At 34.9% G+C, this 12,951-nt stretch overlaps 1 protein-coding gene across 3 annotated transcripts in view; it reads right to left on the reverse strand.

Moving 5' to 3' along the window:
* Positions 1-11,035: 11,035 nt before the first annotated feature.
* LOC149943437 (band 7 protein AGAP004871-like) overlaps positions 11,036-12,951 on the reverse strand; it is an 82,589-nt gene continuing 80,673 nt past the window's right edge. For 2 of the 3 annotated variants that reach the window (XM_090174969.1, XM_090174971.1), the window contains exon 7: positions 11,036-12,640. In XM_090174969.1, coding sequence (XP_090031095.1) covers positions 12,437-12,640 — 204 coding nt within the window. In that variant the 3' untranslated portion in view covers positions 11,036-12,436. The remainder of the gene's footprint in view (positions 12,641-12,951) is intronic. The other variant, XR_016480856.1, reaches the window with a different exon arrangement.

Raw genomic sequence — 12,951 nt, forward strand, 5'->3', positions numbered from 1 at the left:
CCCTTCCCGGGTTTTTCTTTTCAAATCCCACGCGCCGTTCACTGCCGAATAAATAGTCCGACCTACGTACCTGGTATCGAACGAACGCCAAATGTCTCGAGGAAAAAAACGTAGGTGGACATTGACGACGGCGAAAAAGTCGGGAATATTTCCTACATCTTCGCCTACGGATCTTATTTTAACCGAAATTACTTTTTTTTCACTTTCTACGAAGGAATTTTTGGGCGAAGGCGTCTTCCCGGTTACTGGTTGTCAATGTACGTCCTTTAAAAGGTTATAACCGACGGTCAGTCAACGGTCATTGATACACCGAAATCGGAAGACTACCAACTCGGGGAAAAGTAAATAAATCGCGGCCAAAACTGTTTCGCAGAAGACGAAATTCGCCGAGGTACGCGGTCGCTCGGCTGATTCCCAAAAACCGAAAATTTACGGGCATACGCGCGTAGAAAGAAAAAGTTCTTCCCCCCTCTCTTTAACTTCGCAATAAATTTCCCCCCGTCCTCTATTTTTCGTGACGTAATCTAGCGCTCAATAAGGTATTGTTATTTTTCAACGTTATGGTTCGTGCCATTTAAGAGATAGATAAAAATATGCTGGTACTTAAAGAGATTAGTCCAAAACGGAACAAAGACTCCAAAGAGTAGAAATTAAATTATTCCCCGTTGAAAAATAGAAAATAATTATTTAAAAACGTACGAAATATTTCTCAAATCGTGTTCCGGTCTTTGGAGTTCCATTATATTATTATTATTACCACTCAGATGGGAATTGTTTCAGAAAACTGGCAAATACGCCTTACACAAAACCATTCGCTTCAATTAAATAATAAAGATTTGTTCAGTAGACAAATTCATTAATTCTTACAGGGAAACAAACATTCCAGGTTCAATTTTTACGTTCTTATATTTACCGTAGATGGGAACAATGTAAAAAAATTAATGATAGATATGTCTCAATCCACGGTTTTGAGTAGGCCATTACATAATTGATAAGGGAGAAGACTATTAAGAAATCACCATTAGAGGTCCATTTTTAAATAACCGAAATGTTACCAGATGGCGCCAACAGTCTGAAACGCAGAAATTCAATTTTTTCGAGTTTCTTTTATGAATAATTTCTGTTGGAGTTAATTTTTGTTGACACATCGCTCAAAATAAAGTGGTGTTTGGAATAAACCAATAAATATTTATTGCTTTTTTCGCCAAACGTTTTAAATTGGCGCCATCTAGTGTAATTAAAATAAAAATTGAACCTCTAATGGCTTCGCTATAAATGTTTGTTTAAATTGTTTCTTTGTAAAAAATTGTGAGTTGGTGAATTATAAAAACGTTTAATATAGTATAACCATTTAATAGATATTAAATATTTAAAATTGAAATTTCATCAAAACTATAACACTTATTACAGGTAACGTGACTAATAACCCTCATCCATGTCAGGAACGTATTTATATGCTCTTAAAAATTTTGGAATGTTAAATTATATTGATTTAATTTGTATACATTGGATAAAACTAGGGAAAACAGATAAAATTGGGTAAAATTGGTAAATGTTAACAATTTCATGTTTTTCATGTTAAATTATTTAAATTGAGATGTAAAATTTCAAGAATTTTGATTAAATTGGGTGAATTCCAATAAAATTATGAAATTGGATGAACTTTTAAAATTTGAGTTTATAAAAGTAAAATTTGTAAACGTATTTATAGGCTCTTAAAAATATTGGAATGTTAAATTATATTGATTTAGTTTGGATACATTGGATAAAATTAGGGAAAACAGATAAAATTGGGTAAAATTGGTAAATGTTAACAATTTCATGTTTTTCATGTTAAATTATTTAAATTGAGATGCAAAATTTCAAGCATTTTGGTTAAATTGGGTGAAATCCAATAAAATTATGAAATTGGATGAACTATTAAAATTTGAGTTTATCAAAGGAAAATTTTATAAATTCAAATAAATATTTCAAGCATTTTAGATAAAATGAAAGAAAGCTGCTTTGGAAAAATTGGGTAAACTCACAAAATTTGTGTTTATTATGATTTAACTATTTTTTTTTAATAAAAATTAGAAAATTTCAAGCATTATAGTAAATTTCAGGTAAAATCCATAAAATATTGGGTAAATAGGATAAATTTGTGTAAACTTTAAAAATTTGGGTTAGTCCAGGTTTCATTATAAATATTAACAGGCAATTTACGTAAATTTGGAAAATCGATGAAATTCGGTAACCTCGTATAACATAGGTTTATTCCGTTTTACTAGTTAAATTTAAGTACCTCTTTTGGTCATTGGGTGAAGTATAATTTTTTAATCGGCCGGGATTCGAACCCGAGCCCTCTTGAACGACAGGTGAGCGGTTTTTTTTTAATGACAGGTGAGCGTTCTACCGCAGAACCACGGATACAATTACGCTTTATTGAAAATTAAAAACTCTTCCAGGAGAGGTATATTTTGGCAAGTTTGCCAACTTGTTATTAGTCGCATACATTTAGAATGACTTTTTTGTACACGCGGAAAACATTTCTTAAATACTAAATAATAATTATTATTAATTAGTAAATAGTAATTGAAACCCTCGCAGCCAGCGTGGGAAATAAAGCGTTGGCGCTGCACGAATGTTCGTCTGCTTCTGTATCGCCATCTATTAGCGTTTTTCATTTGATTGCTCGAGATTCACTCCGAATCTGTCTCTGGTGTCATAGATCTCGCCCCATTCAACTAGAGTAAAACAGCAAATGGAACATAACATTAACATATCCCCGCGCTTTGTTGTTTTTCATCTGCTAGTAATATTAATTTTCGCGTCTTGGTCTGCCATTTTGCCAAAGAATCTAAAAGGAACACGCATAAATTTGCTCCAATCTCGATCTCGATCCGTTGATCTGTCGAAATCGGCAGATCGGTAAAATCGGTTTTGGGCGATATCGGAGCACACGAGAGCTAGAAATGGAACACGCGAAACTTGATCGGAGCAGATCCGAGCACGCAAATGGAACATAAAATGTTGATCAGAGCGATCTAGAGCACTCGAGAGCAGTCAAATGGAAAACGCTATAAGATTACATGGGAGTAAATAACAGACGAACTTTATCTACAAGAGTAAACACATTTGGAAAAAGCATTTTGAAAATGTTTTTCTACATATCAAACCGACAAAATGCAAAATAGTTTCCTAGAAACTCAAAATGCAAAATGCCAATTTGCATTTTCAATATGCATTTTGAACAACCCTGTAATTTAATTCGAGGATGTCGCAAACCCTGACTCTTTTAATTTATTTACCGACGGAAAACAGTTGGAAAATGGGAATAAAAATTAAAACCTAGCTAGGTCGGAATTGCGGACTCCAAAAGGAAAACGTTGGAAAACAGTCGGCACACGCGAATAATTGAATTCGAGAATGTCGGAAACCTAGACTTTTTTATAACTATATAAATAGAATGAAAATTAGACCTGACACATACACAAGAATTTATCGCATATCCGGAAATATTATCATATTTACGCAAATTTTCTCATATGAATGCAGGTTTGTTTAAATTAACCAAATATTTGCTCGGATTTTACCCAAAAATTAAAAAAAGTTTTAAAAAATAAATTCAAAAAGAAGTACTTTTCTTTGCAAAAATTTCTATTTAAAAGCAATAAACCTAAAATATATGATTTTTGAGAGATGGTCCCCGGCTTTTAATAATTTTATCAAATTGCCTGAAATTTCCCATATTTATTTATATTTCCCTAGTATTAGTTAAACACTTTTTTATTTTCGTCATGTACCCGGGTTCAGCAAATATTTCTAAAATGTGTTCAATTTCTATTGTAATTTTGTAACTGTTTTCTTTAGCCTGAATTAATGGCTTTAAAAGTCGCTTGATGACTTAGGCCTAAGGTGTTGCTTTGGGTATTAGCCTAGCTGATTATTATTATTATATAGCACACTTAACTGATTTTAAAGAAATTAATTTCACGAACGTCTAGATACTCCCAACGTTGTCGTTCAAACTTCTAGAGTGCTCTGCTTAACCTCTCTACTAACGCCCCGAATTTTAACCAAATCGGAGATTAACAGCTCGGGTAGTTTAATCAAAGATAATTTAAACTCGTACGAGTTTAAATTATCTTGGGTTTAATTGATAGTTGTTCCTATTATCACGATATAGGAGCTTTGAAACTAATTAGTAGGATCCTACCAAAGATAATTTAAACTCGTACCCTAGATTCGAAATCACTCTCTCGCGCGTTGCCGATAGCGTTTACCCACTTCCCGCCGGAACTCAGAAAAAATTCGCTCCATGGTTTGCGCCTTACCGCAACCGATGGAGCCCGATTTTTCTGAGGTCACGTGCCGGAAAAGGGTAAACGCTTCGTAACGAAACCGTCAATGGTAAAGCTCTCAGTATTCAAATCTAAGGTACGAGTTTAAATTATCTTTGATCCTACTATTATATTTCAGTTAAATGTTTAATATATGTTTTTAAAGATATTTAAATCTAAATTGTCTTTATTAAATGTATTTAAAGCTTATTTCACTTTATTCCCTCCGTTTAGTGACGTTCTATGGTTCACAACAATAGAACGTTCTCAATTTGTTCTCAGCTTGCACCATTTTAGTTTCTTTATCGGCTCGCGTGAGATTAATCAAATCATTGTAAGTCTAAGTATGGATAAATTTGTGGTCCGTGTGAACCTATAAGCTCATTTTAAAATAATCATAGACTCATAGGTCTTAGCAAAAGTGACATAATTACCAAAAGTGTGACAATCCCTGTACTTTCGTATGCTAAGGTTTAATTAATGCTCGACTCGAGATCGACCACATAAAAGACTATTTGTTGTCGCCTTTCTGGATCTTTTTTATTATATCGTCGGTAGATGGCGATAGCATCTTCACAGAACGACGAAAAATACAAAAATACATTAACTTTGACCAGTGCTACTTGGTTCCTCCGTTCCTCACTACAGTGGCGTAGACAAGGGGGGTTCCGTGTCCACCCACCCCTGGGCCTACCTTTGACTGTACTAAATTTCCATCCCCTTCTCGACCCCCCTCTTAACATTCACCTACTTCGACCCCCCCTTGACGAATTTCTGGCTACGCCACTGCCTCACTACGAGGCGTTATTTGTTGGTTTTAACTTCCTTCCCTCTCCAAGGCATGCTTACCCTTCTCTCCTCCCAACTTGTATTTCACTCGTAGCATTCATTAAGAAATAGGTCCGATTGACACACTTTTGGTAATTATGTTACTTTTGGTCTTGAAATTGATTTATAAGGGTGCCCCCTAAGAATTTTCCAGCCCCCTCAACTGAAAAATACTGGCTACGGGCCTGCTAAACTAAATAATTGTACGGGGCCAAGGTGGAAATTGGGGAACAGGGAGGCTACTATTATTTATCCCAGTCTCCCAAAGGTATAGATGCTTAAAGGGAGTATCAACTTCATAAGAAAAACAAACTGCCAACACGCGCTACCACTTCCTTTTAACCTGGTGGTACAAATGTTAAATTCGATGATGCGCTGAAGTTTAGAAAATATTAAGCTTTGCAGGGGCGTAGGAACCAGGGGGGCAGGGGGGGCAATGTCCCTCCCTAGAATTTTGCTGGGAGGGGCAACTAATGTTATTGCCCCCTCCAACGTTTTGGTCTGTTGAAATCTTCAAAAGGCTCAAATGCTAATTTTAAACGCATATAAAACTTATAGAACCACAACTGTGTTTAATTTTCAGTCTTTTCCCACCAATTCACATAGAAGTAAAAATTACACATGCACTCGGAGAAGCTACACTCCCTTAAAAATTCAAAACCATTCTTTAGACCCCTTTTCGTTTCTCTTTGCCCCTCCAACTTCTAGAACGTTCCTACGCCCCTGAAGCTTTGGATAACGTAATCTTAGGCTCCTAGCACACTTTTGGGTCTTATGAACAAAAACTCAACTCAAAAAAGATTCAGCATAAAAAAGAAACAAGAAAGCATTTTTATCTTTAAAAATTCTACGTTACAGACTGTTGGCGCCATCTGGTAACACTTCTGGTATTTAAGTTTTTACCACAATCTGAATCAAATTTCCAATTAGACAATTTGGATCGAAATTTATAGATTCAATCAAGCTTGAAATTTTCCATAGATATTCTTTAGAGTATTGGGGTGTGCCTTTTGATAATTATATGAATTTTAAATAAAATTAATTAAGGCACTGAAAATGAAATTTAAAGATAATTATTGTAAATAAAATATACCAGATGGCGATACTTCTACCACTGCTAAAATCTTTAGCGAACTTGTTCTGAACTGATTGGTTTTATTTCTTAGTCCATCAACAATCAATAATTATAAATAAAATAGCCGACCTAAGCTCGAGTTATTAAAAAAAATTATGTGTACTACTTAATTGGAGGGCTGTAATGAAAGGGCTTGGCTTGGTAGGTACGGCCGCTAATTTGTTAATCTCGGTGAGGAAAATCATGCGTTCGAAACCACTCGTGTAAAGTATTACTTACATATAATTAGTTTTTAGTTAAAAAAAGGCGTAGCTTGAAAATACATTTAAAGCGGATATACAGGGCGTTTCAAAAGGTTATGCAAAATTTTAAGGAGTTGTAGGGGGTGAGTTAAGAAGTATGTTTTTTTCCCATTTTCCTACGATGAGTTCAAAAAGCGCCAGAGAGCTTCAAAGTATGGCGTACTAGCCCCTGGAAATAGTCTGCAACAAGCGCGAAACCAAGCAGCAGGGAAACGCTAACATTGAGGTTTGGGTTCGTGTGATAAGTAAAAATCGATAAAACCAGTGTAAAAAGTAAACTTAAACAGTATTTAAAGTCGTGATGGACCGCAAATTCTCATCACTTTCAAACTGCAACAACGGAGTTAACTTCGGAAGAACTGGCGGATATTCATTTCGTGTATGGACTAGCGGATGGCAATGCTTTGGCTGCTCAACGTCTCTACCAGGAAAGGTACCCGAATCGGCGCATCCCCGTCTCACGGACCTTTACCAATGTCCATCGTCGATTACGTGAAACAGGCACATTCTGGCAAGGGCGTATTTAAGGGGGGGGGGGGGGGTTTGGGGGTTCAAACCCCCCCGAAATGATGATGACTAGGGGGGTGCCTAATAAAAATAGTTAAACTTCCGTCCGCACCCCCCCTTGAAATTTTCCCTCAAAACCCCCCCTAAAAAAAATCCTGGATACGCCCTTGCATTCTGGGTACGTTACTTAATTTTTTACTTGAACTTCTCTGCTACTGGTTCGTTACAAACGTATTGTTCGTTTTACAGAACAGGAACGAAGAAGGTCGACCACGAGTTGCCAGCAATGTTCAGTTGGTTTTGGGGTTTGTTGCAGCCTACTTCCAGGGGCCACACTTTGAAGCTCTCTTTTAACTCATCCAAGGAAAATGAGACAAAAACAGGCATACTTCTCAACTCACCCCTACAACTCCTTAAAATGTTTACATAACCTTTTGAAATACCCTGTAGAGGTAACCGTGTGTCGAAATTCTAGAGGATACTTACTTGTTAGTGACATCCCAGACGGAACATTCTGGATCCATCTATTTTAAAGTTTCAATAAATTTACAAGATTAATCGAAAAAAATGTTCCTATTCAGTGATTTCAGTCTCACGTGACACGACGTCATCCATGCTTTTTCGCATAGAGAAAAAAAAAACATACAAAATGGTGGCCATAGTCAAAGCTACGAAGTGAAATTACTCTATTGGTATTACAATTTTCCTCATAAGAGTGAGTGTAGGGAGCTGTTGGCTCGCGTGGCATGAAGGGCTTGTCACCACACTCCTACGCATTGTAACCCGGCCACCTGTTTAAAGGTATTAAAAGTCACTAGATGACTTGGGCCTAAGGTAGAGCCTTGGGTATTAGCCTAACTGATTATGATTATAATTTGGCCCATAGGTTTAATTATATTAATGACCTTAATGAGGTTGATTTAAATGTACATGTAAAAAGGCCGCTTTATAGAGACTGAAACGGAAAATTGTAATTCCAATAGGTGATTATGAAAAATATCGGTGGTCACGTGATTTGGTTAAGTACTACCAAGTTGAAAGTATCAAAATTGGCCCTTTTTGTAAATTCGTCTGGCTAGTTGGGGAAGGGTTAGCGAGATTTCCATTATTTCATTGTTCAATCGAAAGGATTTTTCGTTTTTCGTTTTGAGAGAAGTACGCAAAGTCGTTAAATTAAGGTAATTGATTTATTAAATGAAATATTTTTAAATTCTATACAAATTGATTTTAATTCTTTTTCAGGAATAATGGAAACATGTATGTAAATATAACCTTGAGTCTTCTATTAAAATTGGGCTTGTTTCTTATCAATACTTGGTCTCGAACTATAAGAAATAAAAAAATATATAATAAATTTGTTAACTTTATGTATTTTTAATAATTTTAGAAAAATACTAACTTTTCAAACAATCAATCCATGGTTGGCGCTTTTTACTAAACGCGGACGACCGCGGGCCTCGGTAGGTGCAGACGAATTTAAGCAGCCGACGCTTTGTCAAAAAATAACCAACTCCCGTGAGCCTCTGCGCGCAATTCTTTTTCATAATCACCTATTAAACCACGATAAGAACATTTTTGATTCAATCTAAATAATTAAGACGAAAACCTAATAGAGACATTAAGCAGGACACTCTAGAAGTTTGAACGACAACGTCTGGAGTATCTAGACGTTCGTGAAATTAATTTATTTTTAACTCAGTTAAGCGCTCTTTCATTTTGACTGAGCAAGAAAAACATGTACAATTACAATAACATTTTAACACATTTTAAAAATATTTTCTAACCCGGGTACATGACGAAAATGAGATCGTGATTAACCAATACTAAAACACGCCTTATGTATGGTTGGGAGCATTGCCTAAACACAAACATTTGTTTTCGTGTACCCTGCTTTACTTTAAATCCAATTTCGCCTAAAATATCAAAGGCTTAGAAGTATTTCGATTTAAAGCAGTATTTACGTTTGCTAATTTGCTAAAACACAAGTTGCTAGAAAAGGAACAACCTGCCTACTCTCGATTTGTTGTATTGTAAAGTATTTTGATTTAAACGCTATAGATATTGTAATTTTCACATTAGCTCGACAAAAATATGGCGTAGTCCTCAAGTCATAAAGGTTGCACCTCCGAAGTATAAACGCGAAAAAGCCGAAAAGAAAACCGTGTAGAACTATCACTTGACTCTCGACGTTATCGTTCAAACTTCTAGAGCGCTCTGCCTAACCTCTCTAATATTAAATTTCCTCCTGAAGTGTATTTAAGCATCGATTTAAGAAAACCAAAAATTAAGAGAAACTACCTGAATATCTTTATTAATTTATTGAACACAATGTCTTTACATTAATATAATATTAATAATATATAGTTGTAGTGAAACATTAATATTAGAGATATTATTTCAAGCCTGGATCACAATATTGAGGTGAAATGAGAAAGATACTCGGTGCATTTCGTGTGTAAAGATGTAAATATTAATACGGGTTTGAACACCGTGAATCTAGGATTTGAGATTTCGACCGCGTGTTTTATTATTCCACTTTTACAAAATTACAATAAGGCATTTTAATCCCGACATTTTGTTTCTATTGCGCAGCGCTAGATGGCAGCGTCATCTATATGGGGAGGTTTAAGCGCTCACAGTTTTATTAAAATACTTTTTTCTTTTTCTTCAGAATCAACACGCGTATTTTCCCCCGTTCCTAATCCTACATGCCAAATGATTCCAGGACATTTTTCAAACCAAACGCGAAACAAATATTCTATATTTTAAATCATTTTAATTACATTTAAAGCTTAGGCGTTAATTTAATTTAAGTACTTGTACGTTTAGTATTTTTTTAAATAAATTTGTTTTCATAAAATCGTAACTTAACTCAATTTAAATAAATAAATAGTAATAATAATAATTGTTATAAATAATAATACCGTATTCGCAACCAAAAGTTTCAATAGGTGGCGCGAGCGTCGCATCAAAAATAGTGAATGTGGGGGAAACGAAACCGCGACTCCATATTTCGAAGACGCGTTAAATTTTAGGACGAAAAAAGGCGCTCTCGACATGTTCCCGTACATGTTTACTATTAAATCTATTGATTAATTGGTTTTTAATGCTGCAAGTTTATTGTTTCAACAATGTTTTTAAAATTCTGTTCGATTACACCTTTTTCCTAAAATCGCCAAAGACCTGGGTAATAAAATTAAAAATTTGGTTGTGTTCTTCTCATTTCTAAACAAACGATTTCGAAACCATCCCCAATTATGAAAATACAGGTATTTATTTATATTCTGCTAAAATTTGCCATTTGTTACGTAATAATCAATTATCCTCTACTAGGCCAAAGTTACACCTGTAAGTTACTTTTTTCAGCACATAATTGATTTTCCTACATCTGTCACGTCCATTTGTTAATAAAATACTCTCAACACTCACATAAATCTAAAAAACTAAAAAAGTAACGAAGTAAAATCGGTAATTGTTAAGCCTTTGAGTCTTTCCTTTCAAGACGCGAAAACTGGTTTTCGGAAAATCAGCTTCGGTTCATATTCTCCCTCTTAAACTTATTTCATATAGATTCCTCTTGAAAAGTTTGGTTGCGAATTGACGTAATAATTCATAATGAGCATTAAATAGTATTAATTTGAAATACTTTAAAATTTTTGTCAATATTGAAAATGAATGTAATGTAAATATTTAATGTCTATGAAGTATATCTAAAATTGTGGAATTTGCTAATATATTTACTTATTTTACTATTTTTTTACCACAAAATAGAGTCTCTAATTAAAATTCAATCCAATAAAGCTCTTGTCTTTACAATCTTAACGGGTGTAGTTTTAACCTTTATCAAGTACTTCAACCATTATAGTATATTTATAAAGTATTTTAATTTAGAGAAACAAATACTTGAAAAAATTACCTTGTATTATTTAGTATCGAAAGTATTTTTAGTTTTGGTCCGTTCTCAAAGTGTGGTTATATTTTTTTGCACATAGTGTTCACACATGTATGTCGGTGTCAAAATTTATGCGGTGAGATTTTAATTTTTCATATTTCTTATATAAAATGGAAATGTTTGTTTCAACTTGAGCAATTTAGTTTGTTACGAATTGGATGGTCAAGTTCTTATCATATGTTATGTTATTTGGTTTATGTTCTTTCGCTTTCTCAAAATAGTTTATTTTCAAATACAATCCATTAAAAGTTAAAAGAGAATCGATATTTAACAAAATAAGGTTCGAAGTATCAATTTGAGGAGTTGTCTCATCTCAAATGCTCCTACAAACTTGGAAAACAAATTATCTTAGTTTTTCGACTAAGCCTTGATCGGCTGCTCATCAACTGGTCGATTCCGTCGCGTATGGGGGCTAATATTCGACAAAATTTTCAAACACGAGTTTCGAGTTCAGAATTCAGTCTAGACTAGCACCTACCTCATAGCTGCAGCCGATAGTGCAGACTGGAATGGAAAGTACCAAAAATTTTCAAATTTGAATATTATCCCCTACGCGGCTACGCCTTTCAAAATCGGTCCATTTAAATTCTATAAAAAAAACGTGGACCGTAAATCATTTTGTAAAAGTTTTTGTTCGATTCTTTTCTTGAGCGTTCAATTGGTATTTTTTTGAACAAACGTTTAAAATATAAAATATTTTTATATTTAATTTAAAGACCAAAAAAACGTATCTTATTACGGGTAAATAAAATGTGCGTTTAATAATAATAGACAGACTGAAATTAATTAAAACGAATTTAGTTACATTATTGTGTAGATTTAGTCACATTTATATTTCAGTAAAATACATTGTCTTTAAAATTTGCCCACTTTGGAAATATTTGTTCCATTGCTCGCGTGTCGCTTTGAAGTGAACAAAACATGATTAGATGGATGTACCCAATTGCCAGAGATATTCAAGCCAACATTGAAATTAGTTCGCGTTTCGTACGTCTAAAGAGACGTATCTTATTAAGCTTTTTTTCCACTAGGGAGCATCATAATGCATCCTTACGCGCACGAAAACGATTGTACGTTCCAATGTTGAATGACGCGCGCTAGTGGAAACTAAGGCTTAGGCGTAAGAAACGCGTCAAGATACACCGAAGATATTAAGGACATAATTTACCAATAAGAAATGCAAAATCTCGTATGAAACAGCTTCGTTGATTATAGAAGAAATAGTTTAAGTATATAGTAGTATAGGTAAAATAGAAAACTATCCAGTATAGTATTTGTTTAAACTTGACTGGCCACAAAAGGATGATCTATAACAATATTAAGTCCGCGTGAACAGATTTGTGTGGTTTTATTCTTGGGGGTGTTCGTTTAAGAAATTCTTAAAACCTTTCCAGCATTACTTTGATAGAGATATTTGTTTGTTTAAAAAAGAGCTAGTGTAATTGGGTCATCAGTCACTGGCTGTCTTCGTCCGGATGAAGTTCGACAAGAAGTCGATGGGCAGAGGGAAAATGATGGTCGAGTTCTTCTCCGCCGAGATGGTGTTGAGGGTCTGCAAGTATCTCAGCTGGATGGCTGCCGGCGACTGAGAAATCACGTCAGCCGCTTCTTTCAGAGCTCTCGAAGCCTTCTGTTCGCCCTCGGCCGCGATCACCTACGCGAACAAAGTACACGCAAATATTTAGCCCAAAACCTCATCACGGAAATGCAGGGGTGCGTCGGTAACGGAAATCACTTGGAAATCCGGGAGCTAATCAGTAGCGTAGCCAGGATTTTGTTTCGGGGGGGGGGCACACCATTGAAAAAAAAAGTAAAAAAATAAAAATATTTGCCCCCCCTGGCTACGCCACTGGAGCTAATAATAATAATGATAATTCCAATTCCACCAAATCCCACAATTTTGTCGGATTTCAAATAAATTTACGGGGAACCTTTAATATGCAATAGCTAAATATAATTTTATTC

The sequence above is a fragment of the Leiobunum rupestre genome, chromosome 5 (genome assembly GCF_980474605.1).
Source record: "Leiobunum rupestre chromosome 5, qqLeiRupe1.1.hap1, whole genome shotgun sequence".
NCBI classification, from domain to species: Eukaryota; Metazoa; Arthropoda; class Arachnida; order Opiliones; family Sclerosomatidae; genus Leiobunum; species Leiobunum rupestre.